The sequence below is a fragment of the Malania oleifera genome, chromosome 10 (assembly GCF_029873635.1).
Source record: "Malania oleifera isolate guangnan ecotype guangnan chromosome 10, ASM2987363v1, whole genome shotgun sequence".
NCBI classification, from domain to species: domain Eukaryota; kingdom Viridiplantae; phylum Streptophyta; class Magnoliopsida; order Santalales; family Ximeniaceae; genus Malania; species Malania oleifera.
The window spans coordinates 29293675-29309641 of record NC_080426.1 but is presented as its reverse complement, the minus strand read 5'-3'; the positions used below and the strand labels follow the sequence as shown (position 1 = coordinate 29309641).

At 32.6% G+C, this 15967-nt stretch overlaps 1 protein-coding gene across 4 annotated transcripts in view; it reads left to right on the top strand.

The window, feature by feature from the left end:
* The window catches only part of LOC131166304 (ubiquitin C-terminal hydrolase 12-like), a 95082-nt gene extending 88555 nt beyond the window's left edge, over positions 1-6527 (top strand). For all 4 annotated transcript variants that reach the window (XM_058124736.1, XM_058124735.1, XM_058124738.1 and 1 more), the window contains exons 28-32: positions 136-222; positions 365-481; positions 658-732; positions 817-903; positions 6137-6527. In XM_058124736.1, the coding sequence (XP_057980719.1) occupies positions 136-222; positions 365-481; positions 658-732; positions 817-903; positions 6137-6178 (408 nt within the window). In that variant the 3' untranslated portion in view covers positions 6179-6527. The remainder of the gene's footprint in view (positions 1-135; positions 223-364; positions 482-657; positions 733-816; positions 904-6136) is intronic.
* Positions 6528-15967: the final 9440 nt, after the last annotated feature.

Below are 15967 nucleotides of genomic sequence, written 5' to 3'. Positions count from 1 at the left end.
TTATTTATTTATTCTGGTGACTCTTCTGAGCTGATGGTGTTGCAAAAACCTCTTGATGTTCTGGTTGGAGATATATTATGTCATTCCCTTTTAGAACCTTTTAAAAGTTTAAACTTTTCCTATTTGTCACTGTAGATTCCAGAAGAGGAGAAAAGCCTTGGTCCTCGTGATCGATTGATTCATGTTTACCATTTTATGAAAGACACTGCTCAGAACCAGGTGGTAAGTATATATATGGATTTTTTTTTTTAAAACTGTGCGCTGTTCACATATTTTTGTAGCTGGTCAGGTAATGATGTTAACGTGTCTTGTTTACCAGTACACTAAGATGGATATTTGGATCCAATATTTTATGTTTTAACAGCAGGTTCAGAATTTTGGGGAACCATTTTTCTTGGTCATCCATGAGGGTGAGACATTGGCTGAGGTTAAAGGGCGCATACAGAAAAGACTACAAGTTCCAGATGAAGAGTTCTCAAAGGTATTTTATATTTTGTGCCTTAGTTCATACTGTTCTACTTACTAAACAGGTTCTCAGTCATCATGTTGCACATTGTGTCTTTTGCTGCCCAGCTTGTCTATATTAAATGTATATTGGTCACTGTTATTCATTAATTATATTTTCTCAAATTTTACATTTTCTCATTTTATTTTCAGTGGAAGTTTGCATTTTTGTCACTTGGCCGTCCTGAGTACCTCCAGGACTCTGATGTTGTGTCCAGTCGTTTTCAGGTCTCTCTCTCTCTCTCTCTCTCTCTCTCTCTCTCAAGCACATATACATGCCCGCTCATTTATTTCTACCTTTTAACATTTTAGAGAAGAGATGTTTATGGTGCCTGGGAGCAGTATCTTGGATTGGAGCACTCTGACAATGCTCCAAAAAGGTCATATGCAGCCAATCAGGTAAAAATTCCATTATAACCTTGAAAATTGTGCTATAGTTACTTTGACCAGCTAGGGTAATTTTGGCTATAGAGTAATTTATAGTTGGGAAGCATGTTTATACACGCACACTCACATATTGCTCTTATGCTGCCAACTGATGCTTAGTTTTGTGGCATAAGAATAATCATAGTCATTCTAATCACTTATAATTAATTAAAAGACTGGAAATGTCCTAATTTAATCAGTAGAACACAAAATTGTAGTTATCTTTCTATATTTCATCTTACTTTGCATCCTGATAAACTTATTTCTTTTTTTCTCATTATTCAAGGCATTGTGTTTCCTTGGTATACCCAATTTCATAGTGATCTTAACGTTAGGGAGACCAAGGATCTTTTGTATCTCCTATTTTGTTGGATTCTTTTTGGTATTCTCATTCTGGGGATATTGGAGTCTAGTGTTTGGATAATCCTGATGATTTGTCTTGTAAATCTTTTTACTCTTATATAAACATAAACATGTCCTTCCATTCGCTCTGTGTTTAGTGCCTATGGAACAAGCTTTTTGGCCTGTTCAGAGACTGTTGAATTTGTCTTCATTATTTGGAGGATTTCTTGTTGATTGATCTTGACAGCTTTGGGAGACAAGGAAAGGCAAATGTATATGGCGGTGCACAGTTTTGGCAGCTATATGGGATTATCTGGCCGGATTGGAGAAGGAAGGCTCAATTTTTTTTTGAGATCATGCTTCACTGTATATCTGATTTTGGATAAGAATTTTTTTTTTTTTTGTTGGGCTTCCTTGTGGGTTTCTCTGGGTAGTATAGCCTTCTCTGTTATCCAATGCCATTGGTTGTCCCCATTAGATCTTGATGGTGCACGGCAGTGTGTAGTGGCTCCAACCAGTAGATCTTCCTGCTCTCTCCTTCCATGAATTAGCTCTCAAATTGGGAGATCTCGAATTCTGGAGAAGAAATATTTGACGAATGGAAGGAAGAAGGTTGGTGGTTGAATTAGACTTGAATTGGAGGGATATGGATTAGTAGTGCTGGAGGTCATCTGGGGCTAGGTCATATCACTTGGGGACACAGATGAGTTCTGGGTATCTTTTTGGTTGTCACAAAAGTAGGCTGGATGGAAGACAACTCCATCCATTTGGGAACTTTTGGGGAAAAGCTAAACAATTTGGCCCCCATTCCTTCCCCAGAAGAAGTCAAGGGGCTGTTTGGACATTGAGAAAGTGCTGGATATTATTTTATTATTTTGAAAATAATGATGAATTGTAAAAAATATTATAAAACTAATGAACATTAATTTAATTACATATTATTGTTAATTAGAAAAGAATAACAATGAATTTAATTAATAATATTATTAACATAAATTAATAATCTTATGTTATTTCATTATGTATATATGTATTATATGTTCAAATATAATAATATTACTCATATGATAATAATATAGATTCATATATAATGAGCATCCAACATGACTTTATTTTATGAATACTCATAATCAGGGCTTATTTTTAGTCAAACCAAACATTACTTGAGTTACAACTTTCAGCACTTTTTTCAGTCAGCCCTTTCATGCAAGGGTTTATTGTTGAACGATGATTCCTATGGGTTTTTTTTATTTAATAAGGTATTGAGTGTTTTGTTAGTAATTTTCTCAATTTAAGTTTCTTTTATGAATTAGTATAGTGCATCAGGTTAATTAGGTTAGAAGTGAGTTTTGGATTGAGTTGAATAGAAGTGAGTTTTCTTACAGTTTCCATTTCCTGTCTGCTTTGGCTGTACAACATCAAACAGTATCGAAGCCGGAGTTTAGTCCTACCCTCTCCTCTAACCCTTTGCCCTCATTCTTGCTCTCCTTGCTTTCTGTTCTGTCTATCCTCTCTTTCTTTCTGTGTTACTTCTGATTTAGATGGGCACAGCAGCTGGTCAACTAAGCATTGACAACTGTAGCTGCAGTCATCATCTTTACAACTCATCTTGAACCAACTAGCTGCTGAATCCACAGCACAAGCATGAATAGACCACCCCTCTTGGACCACCCACGATTCTGTGAACGCCTGCCACCTTATGGAGATCCCATGTGCTGCTATGTGCACACTGCAGAACATGGAGAATAGGCCTCTCTCGACTTTGGATGCACTGATCTGCCCCAATCCTGCAGCCCATATGGCCATACCATACCGGTTTTTTATGAAAACTCCTCATGAAGTTTCCTGCTAACGCCATGCCTGGGCAGAACTCCTTGGGAGAACTTATATCACCACTATCCTCTCCACCTGCTGATCTACTAGAACCTAAAAATCTATCCATATTCCACATGAACCCACAGGCAACTCATGTGGCACTTGTCAACGCAGCCTCTCCAGGTTTCTAATACTCTCCTTTTCCCTTTTTACCGACTCTTGGTGGTATGTTCTTGTTTCTCAGATCCAAAAAGCCCATATAAATAGTTTTCTGCATCCAAAATAGAGGGCAAAAAAAAAAAAGGAAAGTCATTTGTTCACCCGCCTTCCTCCCCAACCCCCACCACCCCCTCCCAAAAATATCCAAAAGTTAAGAACAGTAAAAAAAAGGCAGCAGCAAAACAAGGTCCAGCAAATGGCAATATAAAGATTTGGAAGCTGTATAAAATCTATTGTTTTTTAAAAACTAGAGCTTCAAAATTAAGATTCCTTTCCAAAGGCGTTAGGTTAATGACAGTCACCGTCCCTAATTAAATATTGTTAGGAAAGCAAAAAACAAAAAACTATTTTACGATCCCAATACTAGGAAAGGCGTACTATTTAGAAGGCTAGGGTTCAAGAATTAATTTGCGATTCGAAAGTGCCAATGAACTTTAGAAAAGCCCATTAAACACCTTCATGGGAAGTTGGTATTTTAACTCTAAAGCAAAGAACAAGCAGAACCACAAACTAAGATAGGCAATTTATTGAATTAGACAAACCACTCACTTATTCTCAAGCATGTATTCACCTGAATCATAGCATGCCAAAAGGCTTCCATCATAGAAATAGAACAGCTTTGATTACCTTTGCTACATGCTCCAATATTTAACTATGTTTTGTTCTCTAAATCTATGTGTAATGCTTAAGTTGGGCAAACCATGGGTATCCAACCCATAAAAATTTCAAACCAAAAGCTTTGGAAAAGAAATGGCAAGCATAGCTGTTGCAGTGCTGAAACAGTGAAGCATCTGGTAGTACTGAAGCCCATCCACTGTTTGCCCTGTTAATTGCAATAATAGTTGTTAAGTTCTGGTATCTAGATGTCATTATTGTTATCTAGTCAAAATCCGTCATTTCCTAAGTCCAACTTTAGTTTTGAAGTTCATATATAAGTCAAGTTCCAAAGCTCGTCTATAAGGTCTATTGAGTCTAGAGAAAGTAATTTTCAGAGGCACATTTAATGTGCAAGGCTACTTATATTCATGTTAGTCTAGATTTTGAAGAGGTAGTACAGAATATTCCCTTTCTATTTTGGTTATTATTTCTGATTTTTTCAGAATATTCCTGAGAACTTGGAAGTTTGGGTAGAGAATTCACCCAATAAGACTTTCTATAGCCTGCCACTGCATTGGTGCACAAGAGGATCTTTCTTTGGCACTAAATCTCCATGTAATTATCCCTAATCAGTCAAATTTCTAATTTGACAGATCCTTGACTCTTTCCTCCATGCATGCTGCTTCAAATTGGTATTAGAGCAATTCCTTCCTTGAGCTGGTGTTTTATTGACGCTACAATCATTGAATATGGCTCGCTGCCCATCCATGTTTCAATGATAAATTATTCTGGCTGTCATGGAAATCTCTAGTTAACGCTTTTAGAAGGAAGACCTTTGTTGATAAAATGGGTAATGTGGCAATATTTATCAGTAAGAGCAAATGACAGATTATGAAATGGTTCAAATGATGGAATATTGGTTGCAGATATGTCAGCTTAGAACAAGATGCACAGTTGGAAGAAAGTTTTGTTAGTTTGTAATTGACAATTGTAGTTGCAAAAATCTGTTGGCTGAGGCAGTGGTGGGAAAAATAATTGAAGCTTTTGAAGTGGCAGAACAACCTCTGCTGTATCACATTCTTTGGTCCATAAAGGAAAGGAAATACTTCTGATAGTGATGTGCATAGTCCATTTTTCAATATGGAACTCTTGTAAAGACATTGTTTGGAGGCTGGATCGTTCTTTGGGCAAGAAAGCCAAGATGAATTATCATTAAAAAAATTGAGTGGTCTGATCTCTGGTAACTCTTGATTAAGCAGCTGAATTGGGTTGGGACAAAAGCTACAGGTGCAGCAGGGGGAGCATTTTGGTCATGGAATAATGAGGTATTGAAAAGGAATAGGCTTTATTGGGGCAGTGTACATTGTCTCTGTATTTTGCTTCAAACAACTAGGAAAGGAGTGATGTTTCACCAGGGTGTATGGAAAGAGCGAAGAAAATGTTGAGAAGCTAGTTCTGTGGAAAAGTAAAAAAATTTGTTTGGCCAAATCAAATAGAGTTGGACCCATGGTGTGTGGCAATAGATTTTAATTCTATATGCAAGGAAAGAACTTGTGTGAATGCTTACATGGCAGCCTGTGAAGAATTTGTAGACATTGACAGAATTCGTGGAGGCTTTGCAAAAGAATGCTGTTCGCAAAGCCTTTGTCTGAGCACCATCCAGTTTTACTGGAAAGTAAGGGATGTAGCAAAGTGGAGATTGTTTATGGGTATGAAAGCATGTGGCAGTGGGTTGGGCCCTTCTGGAATATGGTAAAATATCTAGTGAAGGTTCATGATATTTGGACTACAATTTGTTTTTGAGAAGTTTTAGTCAAAATCTACATTATGCAAGCATTTAGAGGCAAAAAAAACATGTTACCCCAAAACCTCCAGTATGTTTGATGTGTCGTGTGTTTTTAAAATGAGGACATAAATTTTGTTTAGTTTTGGCATTTCTCTTATCATTGTTGTATTTAGAGAAAGCCTGCTCTTTTGGGTGACGGTATGCGTGCCAGTCCCTTTACCAAAAAGAAAGAGAATATCTAAATTCTAAATATGTTGACATTTCAGCATGGGAAAAACGAAAAGTAAAAAATTATTGTCTGGAAATTAAATTGACTCAGATGATTTCAGTCTTTGTTTATTCATTGGCACCCAACAAAAGTATTACTGTCAGTAGTACTTTTCTAACAGAGGCAGCCCTTTGATCAATATTGTTAATCAGCTTTGTACTGCTAACTCAATTTTGCAGAACCGCCACACATTTGAGAAGCCAGTGAAAATATACAACTAGGTAAGTCTGATGGAGCTTCCACCTGTCCATTGGCTGAATCTGATCTCTCTTAAAATGCATGTGCGGCTTTGTGAAAAGAGGAGCAGAGGAAGCTAGCAGTTGATTTCTGCAAGATTTAGTTATTGATATTGCTGTAAGTGTAATTCTTTCTTACGGGTGCAGTGTTAGCTCCATAGTTTGCATCTCTCTCTCTCTCTCTCTCTCTCTCTCTCTCTCTCTCTCCAGGGCACACCCATTATAGTGGTGTGGTAGGGGGGCATTTCATGCTATTCCATTGTAATGTAATCAGTGCATTGAGATTTTTTTTTGGGGGGGGGAGATGTATAGAGGGTATAGGTGTGTTTTGAACATTCCCTGTTGTTTTTGTCGAGTGGGTGGGTGGGTGGGTTTGTCAAGTTCTTGCTCTGCTATTGAACTTTCTCTAAGAATGGGGGAGGGAGGGTCTGTATGGGAGGGTTTGTATAATTATTTATTTTGGTTATTGGTTCTCTGGTGCTTAAAAGAAATTACTGCCCTTGTTCATTTCAAATTTTGTACTTGTGTAAAGCAGAACACTCTTAATGCCATTAGAATTGTATGGATGAGATATTATGGTTCGGGTGAAGTAACAATGGGCAAAATGATGTTTAAATATTGTAAATTGACATTGTAAATAATCTTTTAAAAGGTGACATTTGCTCCTAATATAAATTTAGAACCAAAATTTTGCTTATTACTAAGTGGGCTCTAAATGTTTGGTAAATGTCTCCCAAGGTTTCTAAATTTTCGTAGATTTTCTCTAACATTTGTATTTTAGCAGTGTACACTCTTTAAAATGCTTTTTTTTTTTTTTAATAAATTTTAGAAAATGCCTAAAATTTTTGTTACTTTGGTAAAGATGTCATTTTATCAAATTTTAAGGCATTTCAGTGCATCTTACCCTTATTCAAATTTTCTTGAGCTTTGAAGAAATGTTGAATCACTGATCCAGAACAAAAGACGATAAAAATTAATCTTTTGAGTTTCAATGGCATCATCTCTTAATGGAAGGCAATCAAAAAGTTTAGGGCATGTTTGATATTGTTGCGGTTTTTTGTTTTTTGTCTTTGTTTCTCTAGGGTGAATAAATATATCTTAAAAACATATTTGTTTATGTTGTTAGTTTTTTGTTTCTATTAATGGTTTTAACTATTTGTCAAAAAAATTGAAAAATTAGATTTTATGGTTTTCCGTTATTTTGACAACTATTGCCAGAAATTTTTATATTCAGAAATGATTTTTTTGAGCTAAATTATTTATTTTATGCAGTTTTAATTTAAAAATTAAAATTAAATAATTATATGAATTTAAATATAATTAAAAAATATATTAAAAAATTTGAAAAAATAATACTAAAGTTATTTGCAAAATACTTTCACTATTCTTCAAACTGTTATGTTCAATAAAATTTTTGTGGTGAAGTAAAATTTGAAAGTAGAATAATTAAGTAAAATAATTATAATAAATTTTATTTTTATTATAGCAATTTTTTTTTAATGTGCATTGTTTGTTATTTTTAATTATATTTTTATAATATTATTTAATTTAAAGATGAAAATAAATATTTTTATTTTTTTAATAAAATTTTTAATTTGTATTAGTTTTATAAATGTTAATCAATCACTGGTTTCTAATCTTTAGTTTATATTTTTTAAAATTTTTGGTTTTAGCTTCTCTAATTTTTTATGGTGATACCAAAAGACCCCTTAGTTATTGGAAAAGTTACATAAATCTTTCCTACAATTTAATCAAAGGGCAAAGAGTTGTCCTCTAATCTTAATTATGATCAATAAACTCTTAGTGATTTTCAAAACTATGAAAAGTTATAACATTGTTAGTTTTCTTGAATAAAATAAAAAATGTTAAATGAAAATGCTATTTTATGGATAAAAGTGCCCTTCAATGATACCTTTTTAAAAAAAAAAAATTATTTTGTGACTGTCAAATATTGTTTTCATTAAATAAATCTTGTCTTTTAACTCAAATAATAAAAGATTCATCTCTGTAATTGAATTGTAGCATCCTCAAGATAGATTTTTTTTGCTTTGTAAATTTCTCATTTAAATTTTACATGTTCTTATATAAATAAAAAATTAATTAGAAATATACATATTAATTATGTTTATATGTATTTGTATATATTCTTATCTATATATTAATTAATATATATAGTCATGTATATATTTGTGTATGTACATATTTATGTATAATAATGTAATTACCTACGTACATATCTAATACATTTTTTATGGTGTATGTAAATTAAAATTGCCATGTTTGGACGCTGGAAATGAGATCGTCACTACACTTCACAATTTTGGTTATTGGAGACTCTAATGTTCTTACTCATTTTATATTTTAAGTAATTTTGTGGCGTATTTAAATATTTTCACACATTTTAATTAACATAATTTATAGCATCATAAATTTTGGTAACATTGAAAATCATAAAGATGTCTTGTGATTATGTAACAAAATTATAGGGTGACTTCTTGTTTTATGGTTAAATTACAAGGAAGATTTATATAATTTTTCAAAATTTTTTAATGTTTGCTTTAATTTTAAAAGTTTAATATACTTCAATTTAGTCCCAAAGTCATTTGGCTTTGTTATATGAACTTAAACTGTAACGTTCGAGCTTAGCTTTGTGCAACCAAAATAATTCAATATCGACTACCTTAATAATTCCACTGAAAAAAGATAACTAAATACATTTAGTATAGCCTTCAGAAAAACGAAAATTGAATGGAATTGTTTTTATATATTTACATATTTGCTATATAACTTTTATTACATTCCATGCTAATTTTTTATTTCTCCATTTTAACGGACCGAGAATTAAGTAATTTATTGATCAACAAGCAAGACATATAATTCAAAAAATTTCATGCCATCATTTTTTTTTAGTTGATGATATTTTTGAAAAATGAGCTTCATTGAGTCAGAACATTTGTTTCTAGATAGTATCGATACTTTCAAAGTAAAGTCGAAAGAAAGAAAAAAATCGTTCAATTTCTTGAATGACACAATACAGTAAATATATATATATATATATATATATATATATATATTTCTGTAGAATTAAGTAATTTATTGATCAACAAACAAGACATATAATTCAAAAAATTTCATACCATCCTTTTTTTTTTTATATAGTTGATGATATTTTTGAAGAATGAACTTCATTGAGTCGGAACATCTGTATCGATACTTTCAAAGTAAAGTCGGAAGGAAGAAGAAATCATTCAATTTCTTGAATGACACAATACAATAAATATATATATATATATATTTCTGTAGACCCAATACAATACAAATCCCTTCTATACTATTATATACTAATAGAACATTACTTTATTAGTATCTCATCAATTTTTTTATTTTTTATATGTTCGCATTGAAAAAATTCTATTTGCTCAATGGATCTTTTTTTTTTTGTTCACTACGTAAGTAAATATGTAAAAAACTAAATATGTAAAAAAACAAAAGAAGGCTCGGAGGGGAGTTTAAGAAAAGAGTTTGAGACGGTATTTGACTTGCAAGATATCTATTCTTAAGAATAAATTAGTTGTAATAAATTAGTTACGTTAGAGTTAGTTATGGTTAGTTATATAAAAAATGTTGTTATGATTAAATATAAAGTATGTGAAACTTTTTATTATTTCATGACACTTAGTAGATAAAGAGTAACTAATGAGTCAGAGCCACAACCGTAATAAGTCTAAAATATTATATAATTTGCGCTTTAATGATTAGTATGATTACATTAATTACTAAAACTTGCATGATCAATCAATCGTATATGCATCTGATTAATTTGATAGACGAGAATATTGAAGCCAAGCAAGGGGGTTGTTAAGGAGTCTTTTTTTTGGTTAGTGAGCTCTGGGCTCTGTTGAGAGAGTGGCAGGGAAAATTTTTCTGAGCAGATAATTAAAGATCTTTAATTTGGCTTATGTATATATACATACTTTGTAATTTGCCCTAGCAAAAAATGGTAGCTTAGCTACTCATTCATATTAGCTTATGTTTTCGTCCTCAATTTACAAGCCATCTTATAATTACAATATTTATAAATCATGAACTTACAAGTAATTTAATCAGTTATGTTTTATCTTATGGGCCTAAGGGTTGAGTAGTAGGGTCGAGAGAGGCACTAATGCTAATAAATGTTGGGTTCTTCTACTTCATTGTTTTTTTATTTACCTATTTCCGCCAAATCAAAAGAGATAGACGTATCTACATCCGAAGCACCTTAGACAAAGAACTAGCTATCCTCTAGCCTAGCAGGCGAAGATTGACCCATGGCCCAGTAAAAATCCCTTTTTCATCTTTTCTAGGACCAACTTCATCCGAAAGTTTAAACATATTGGGTTTTGGACCAAACTCATCATCCACTCAGTTTTATCAAATGGGACAAATTCACAAGTGAAATTCTCAATACATTATGCAGTACTTAGTCCATGTGGACCTCTCCTCTCCGACCACAATCTTTCATTTAATTGACTGCCTTGTCACAAATTAAGGACGCCCTTGGAGGATTGAAAAGTAGTAGAAGGTGAAGACTCCTCCTCCATTATTGAAATAGAAGGAAGAACAGACGAGAGTTTCCAAGGGAAGAAAAATCAAACAATTGGCAAACAACAGCAAAGCTTAAGCTAAAACACTTTCTCTGTAAACTCCACTGGAAAGATAGAAAATGGGACATAATGACAATGATAAGAAGAAAGTATGATGAAGAGAATTAGTTTAAAGAAATTTCAAGTGCGAGTTTAGTGTAGTAGTTTCGGATTGAATAATTTGAAGAGAAAATAAAATAAAGGAGGCTTTTTCTCTTGACATTATTTGTTTGGATTGTATCTTATAAAATGAATGAGAAAGAAGGAAGGGAGAAGGAAGGGAAGCTTTGACTCCCCAAATCATATCCTAAAAAATGATCCACTAAGAATTTTTTTATAAAAAAAAAAAAAACTATAATTGCTTTTATATCTTATAACTTTTATTTATTAATTTCCCTCCCTCCAATCTCAACTTGAAATGCAAACCCAATCCAATTTTGAATAATAAACTAATAAAAAATGTATACAATTCGCGGGCCACAGGATGATAGAATGAAAAACAAATGTCAAATAGATATGAGGTAAGTTTTAAAAAGAAATTGGAAGTTTGAATTATATGAAAGTCACATTAAGTGTGTTTTCAAGAAAATAAAAATTGTTTGATAACAAACGAATTTGAGTTTTGAAGTTTGATAATAAACACTTATTATTATGAGAGAATCCAAATATTAAGATCAATTACAAAAATACAAAATTGTAATAATTTATCATTTTAACATGAATTTGAATGTTAATACAATCTTATTATTAGTAAAGATGTATAGGTAAAGCATATTTGAAATTTACTATTTTATTAAACATTGTCTTTAAAACATATAATACAGATAATATTTTGGTGGAACTTTTTTGTGTGTTTTTATTACGATTAATTGTCATATATATATTGTTAAGAATTTCACTTGTGAAATTGTCTTACATTAGAAAATTTAAGTGGATGATGAATGTTTATATACATGGTTGAGCCCAAGACCAATTAGGCTTAAACTTTTGGATCAAATTGATGTTCACCCATGTGTATCAAGCTTATCCATGGACTCTTGCGGTGCTAACAGTTGGAAGACCAAGTATGTGACTGATATCAATAAAGATCATCTAGGTTCGGACGATGGATCTGAATAAGGTGAAGACGTGGGAGGTAGGATTGGTTCGGATGCATGTGAAATGTAATTCAAGGCACGTAAGACACAGTGGTAAGACTCATTTGAGTAACTGTTGGAGAATTGAGGTTATTCCCATGAGGGAGACGATTTCCGTTCAAGGGAGAACAGTTGGAACTCACAAGTGAAGGAGAAATTGTTGAGAATTTCACTTCTAAGTTTATCCCACATTAGAAAAATTGAGTGCATGATGAGTATTTATATATATATATATATATATATATATATATATGGTTGGGCCCAAAACCTAATAAACTTAAACTTTTCGAAAGCACGTGAAATGCAATTCGAGGCACGTAAGGTGCGGTAATAAGGCCCACTTAAGCGCAACTGTAATAACCCGAAAAAAAAATTAATTAAAATTATTAATTAATTAATTAGTTCAACATTATTAAATTAGTGTATTAAATAAACAAGTAAAAAGAAATAGTATGAAAAAAATAAATTAAAAAAATAATAGTAAAATTAAATTAATTAAACGTTATTTAATTAAATTAATTAAATAAATTATGTGATGGGTATATATATATATGATTAAAGTAATAAGTATATATATTTTTATATATATATATATATATAATATAAAATAATGTAAAGATAGAATTAAATGAATTGGATTTCAATTTGAAATCCAAATCAATCTTACCTCTCTTGATCTTCTCAGACTCTCTATGCGCCTGTTTCAATCTTCTTCTTTCTCTCTATTATCTCTTTCTGTCTTCTCCTCTCTCTCCTCAATTTTGTCAGTTTAACAAGCGCTAATCGAAAAATGGAAAGTGTCGTTGGGTTCCTAACTCCGCCACCGACATTTCTACTGGAGCAGATTTTTCATAGGAACGACTTAGGCACTGCTTCTGGGGAAAGGTAATTTTTTCCCAATTTTTTAATTTCTGGTTAAATCTACTGTTAAATCGACGATCAAGCACCACTACGAGGTCCTAATCGTCGTTGTCGTCATTTTGACGTAGGTAATTTTTCAATTGGAATTTTTTAGACCTTACTCCAAAGCGAGAGTGTAATTTGAAAATTTTGACAATTTGGCTAAATTTAAGGATATATTAATTTATTTAGGAATTATGATTCTAGAAAATATTTAAATAATATTTTATTCAGGAATAATTTATTAGAGTTAGGAATTTTTGATTCAGGGTCCGGGTGAGCGCTGCAGATATTTTTCAGAGTCCCTGTTGGCGTAGTTCAAGAAATCAGGTAAGAGGAAAAATATATATTAAATCAGAATTTTTATGAATTTAATAGAAAAATAAATTATGATATATGTACGTGTATATGTTTCAGTATGGGTAAAATGTCAACTGTTTAAATTATATTTTTTTCAAGTTTAAGGCTGTTTATTAGATATGTATATGTGAAAATGAACTGATGAAAGTGGGAAATATTTTCAGGATAATTAAGTAAGAAATGAAAGGTATTTTCAGTATATAAATATTAAATGTTGGTTGGCTTATTTTACAGGCAGTGTATGAATTTTATTGCTAAATTGTGTGGCATGAGATTCTGTGCAAATATATGTTAAATGTTTGAGATGCAGACTAAGTAAGTAAAGCAATGAAAATAAAATATGATATGAACAATGTTGCCTGTGTATGTTAAATGTAACCACGTAAATGTAAGACAGCTGAAAGACAACCATGTTAGCAGATCTAGCACACTTCTGTGTAGACTAACTGATGACAGCTAAAAGGAGCTGTGTTCGCAGATCTAGCACGTTTCTACATAGACTAACTGATGATGGCTAAAGACCAGTTGTAGTACGAAATAATGAAATGAAATGTTATGTAATGAAATGACGATGAAATGAAATGACAAAGGTAAATGATGTAAATGGGAAAGAGTCACTCAAATTGAAACGAAATGCAAAGTTAAGTTATAAACAGGAATGAATGTGCATGAATGTATAATGACAAAAAAGAATGATGTATTATGATATTAGAAGTATGTATGTACGTAGAACGTGTTACGATTGGACGAGGCGTACCTTTTGCCTGAGGGCTTGCTAAGTAAGGCGAGTGCACTAGTAGCTACAGATGTGGTAGTAGCCGCATAACGTACTAAGGTAGAGGGAACCTACTTGTATGGGCTGGTAGATTTCTCTATCCTTAGGGCCTTTGCCGATAAGCTATTGTTGAACAGTGTGAGTACGAGATTAATTTATCACTTGAGGGCTTGCTGAGTAAGGTGAGTGCCCTGGTATACTTTAACTACGACCTTTGGGTTGTAAAAAATATCAGAGCAGAGGGGTGCTAATTGTATGGGCGGATAATCACCCCTATCTCCGGGTAATCTCGTGAGTTAAACATTTGCATGTGTTTGATTAGGATCAGGGAATGATTTCGGAAATTATGTTAAGGATTTTCAAATGTTAAATATTATGTTATATATAAACTTATGTTGACCACACACTGTTTTAATATATGGTTTCTTCCCTTACTGAGATGTGTCTCACCCGAATATGAAATTATCTTCTTCAGGATTTCCTCGAGATCGAGCTTAGAGAGCTTGAGATTTTATAGCAATTTTGGTAAATAGAAAGAGAAACTGGTATATTTTTATGTCAATTTTGATATGTATATTTTATATTTTATGATTTATGTTTTAAGTTTCATAAGATATGGATGGTTGTGAAACATACTGGTATTAGTGGATAATGTTTTGGAGATATGTATATATATGAATACAGGTGGATGATTAATATATTTTGGATTATAGTTAGAATTAGTAAACTCTAGTATTATGTTATATGGAGATTATCATTATGTTTTCCTGTAACGACCCGAATTTAAAATGGAATTTAAATGATAAAAGAAAGGGGAATAGAAACAAAAATAAAGAAAGAAGCTGCCAAGCTTCGTCGACGAACATAGGATTTCGTCGACGAACACAGGGCCTTGTCGACAAGAAAATACCGAGAGGGGGGTTTTGAACTGACTGAATTTCGTCTACGAAGACTGGATTTCGTCGATGAAATTTGTGCAGAACTCGTCGACGAAGGTCAGGCTCGTCGACGAATTCTGTTGTCTATAAATACTAAAAATCCGATTTTTATTTCATTTAAAGCTTCCTCTCCTCTCTCTCTCTCCTCTTCGGTCCTCTCACTCTCTCTCTTCGATTTTGGCCCCACGAGTCGCCGGATCGAAGATTTAAGGCTACCACGATGTTCTTGGTGAAATTCTCTACGAGTTTGCCAAAGCAGATCGTTGGGAAAACGAAGTTGGAAATCATCCCTAGGTTGAGGTAAGACTTTTTAAACTCAATTAGACTTTATGGTAGTTATAAAAATTGATGTACGCATGAAAATACTCATGTTTAATGCTGGGAGTTTTGAGTTTCAGGGTATTGATCAGGAAGTCATACGGGGGTCAGGTTAGGATATTTTAGGGGCTTTCTCAGTAGTCAGGTAAGGAAATAAACTAAAGCAGTTATTTTCCATGCAAGTTAAAATTAATTATGAGCATATTTATTTTCATAAAAATCTATGCTATATTTGTTTATCACATATGAAATGTATGTTTGGAAAATACTGCTATTATGATTAAAATGTATATGTATGTATGAGATACCAGAAATGATGATTTTAGAATATGAAGCATGACTTTAAACGACATATGTGTGGCATGAACATTATTTTTTATGTGAAGTGAATCATGGTATGAATGATTTTACGAGCAAAGCATATTTCCAGGTATTTTGAAAAGACGAGTTATGCTATACTGAGTTTGATGAATATATGGTAAATGAGTTATTTTCAGAATGTAAATATCTGAAATGTATCTGGCGCGAGGCCATGTATTTATGTTATCGGCACGAGGCCGTATTTATATTATCGGCACAAGGCCGTATTTAAGATTTTAGTGCCAGGCCATGTATTTATGTTATCGGCATGAGGCCATATTTACATTTTTGGCGCGAGACCATGTATTTATGATTTCGACACGAGTCCGTATCTATGTTTTTGGCACAAGGCCGCAATGATGTTA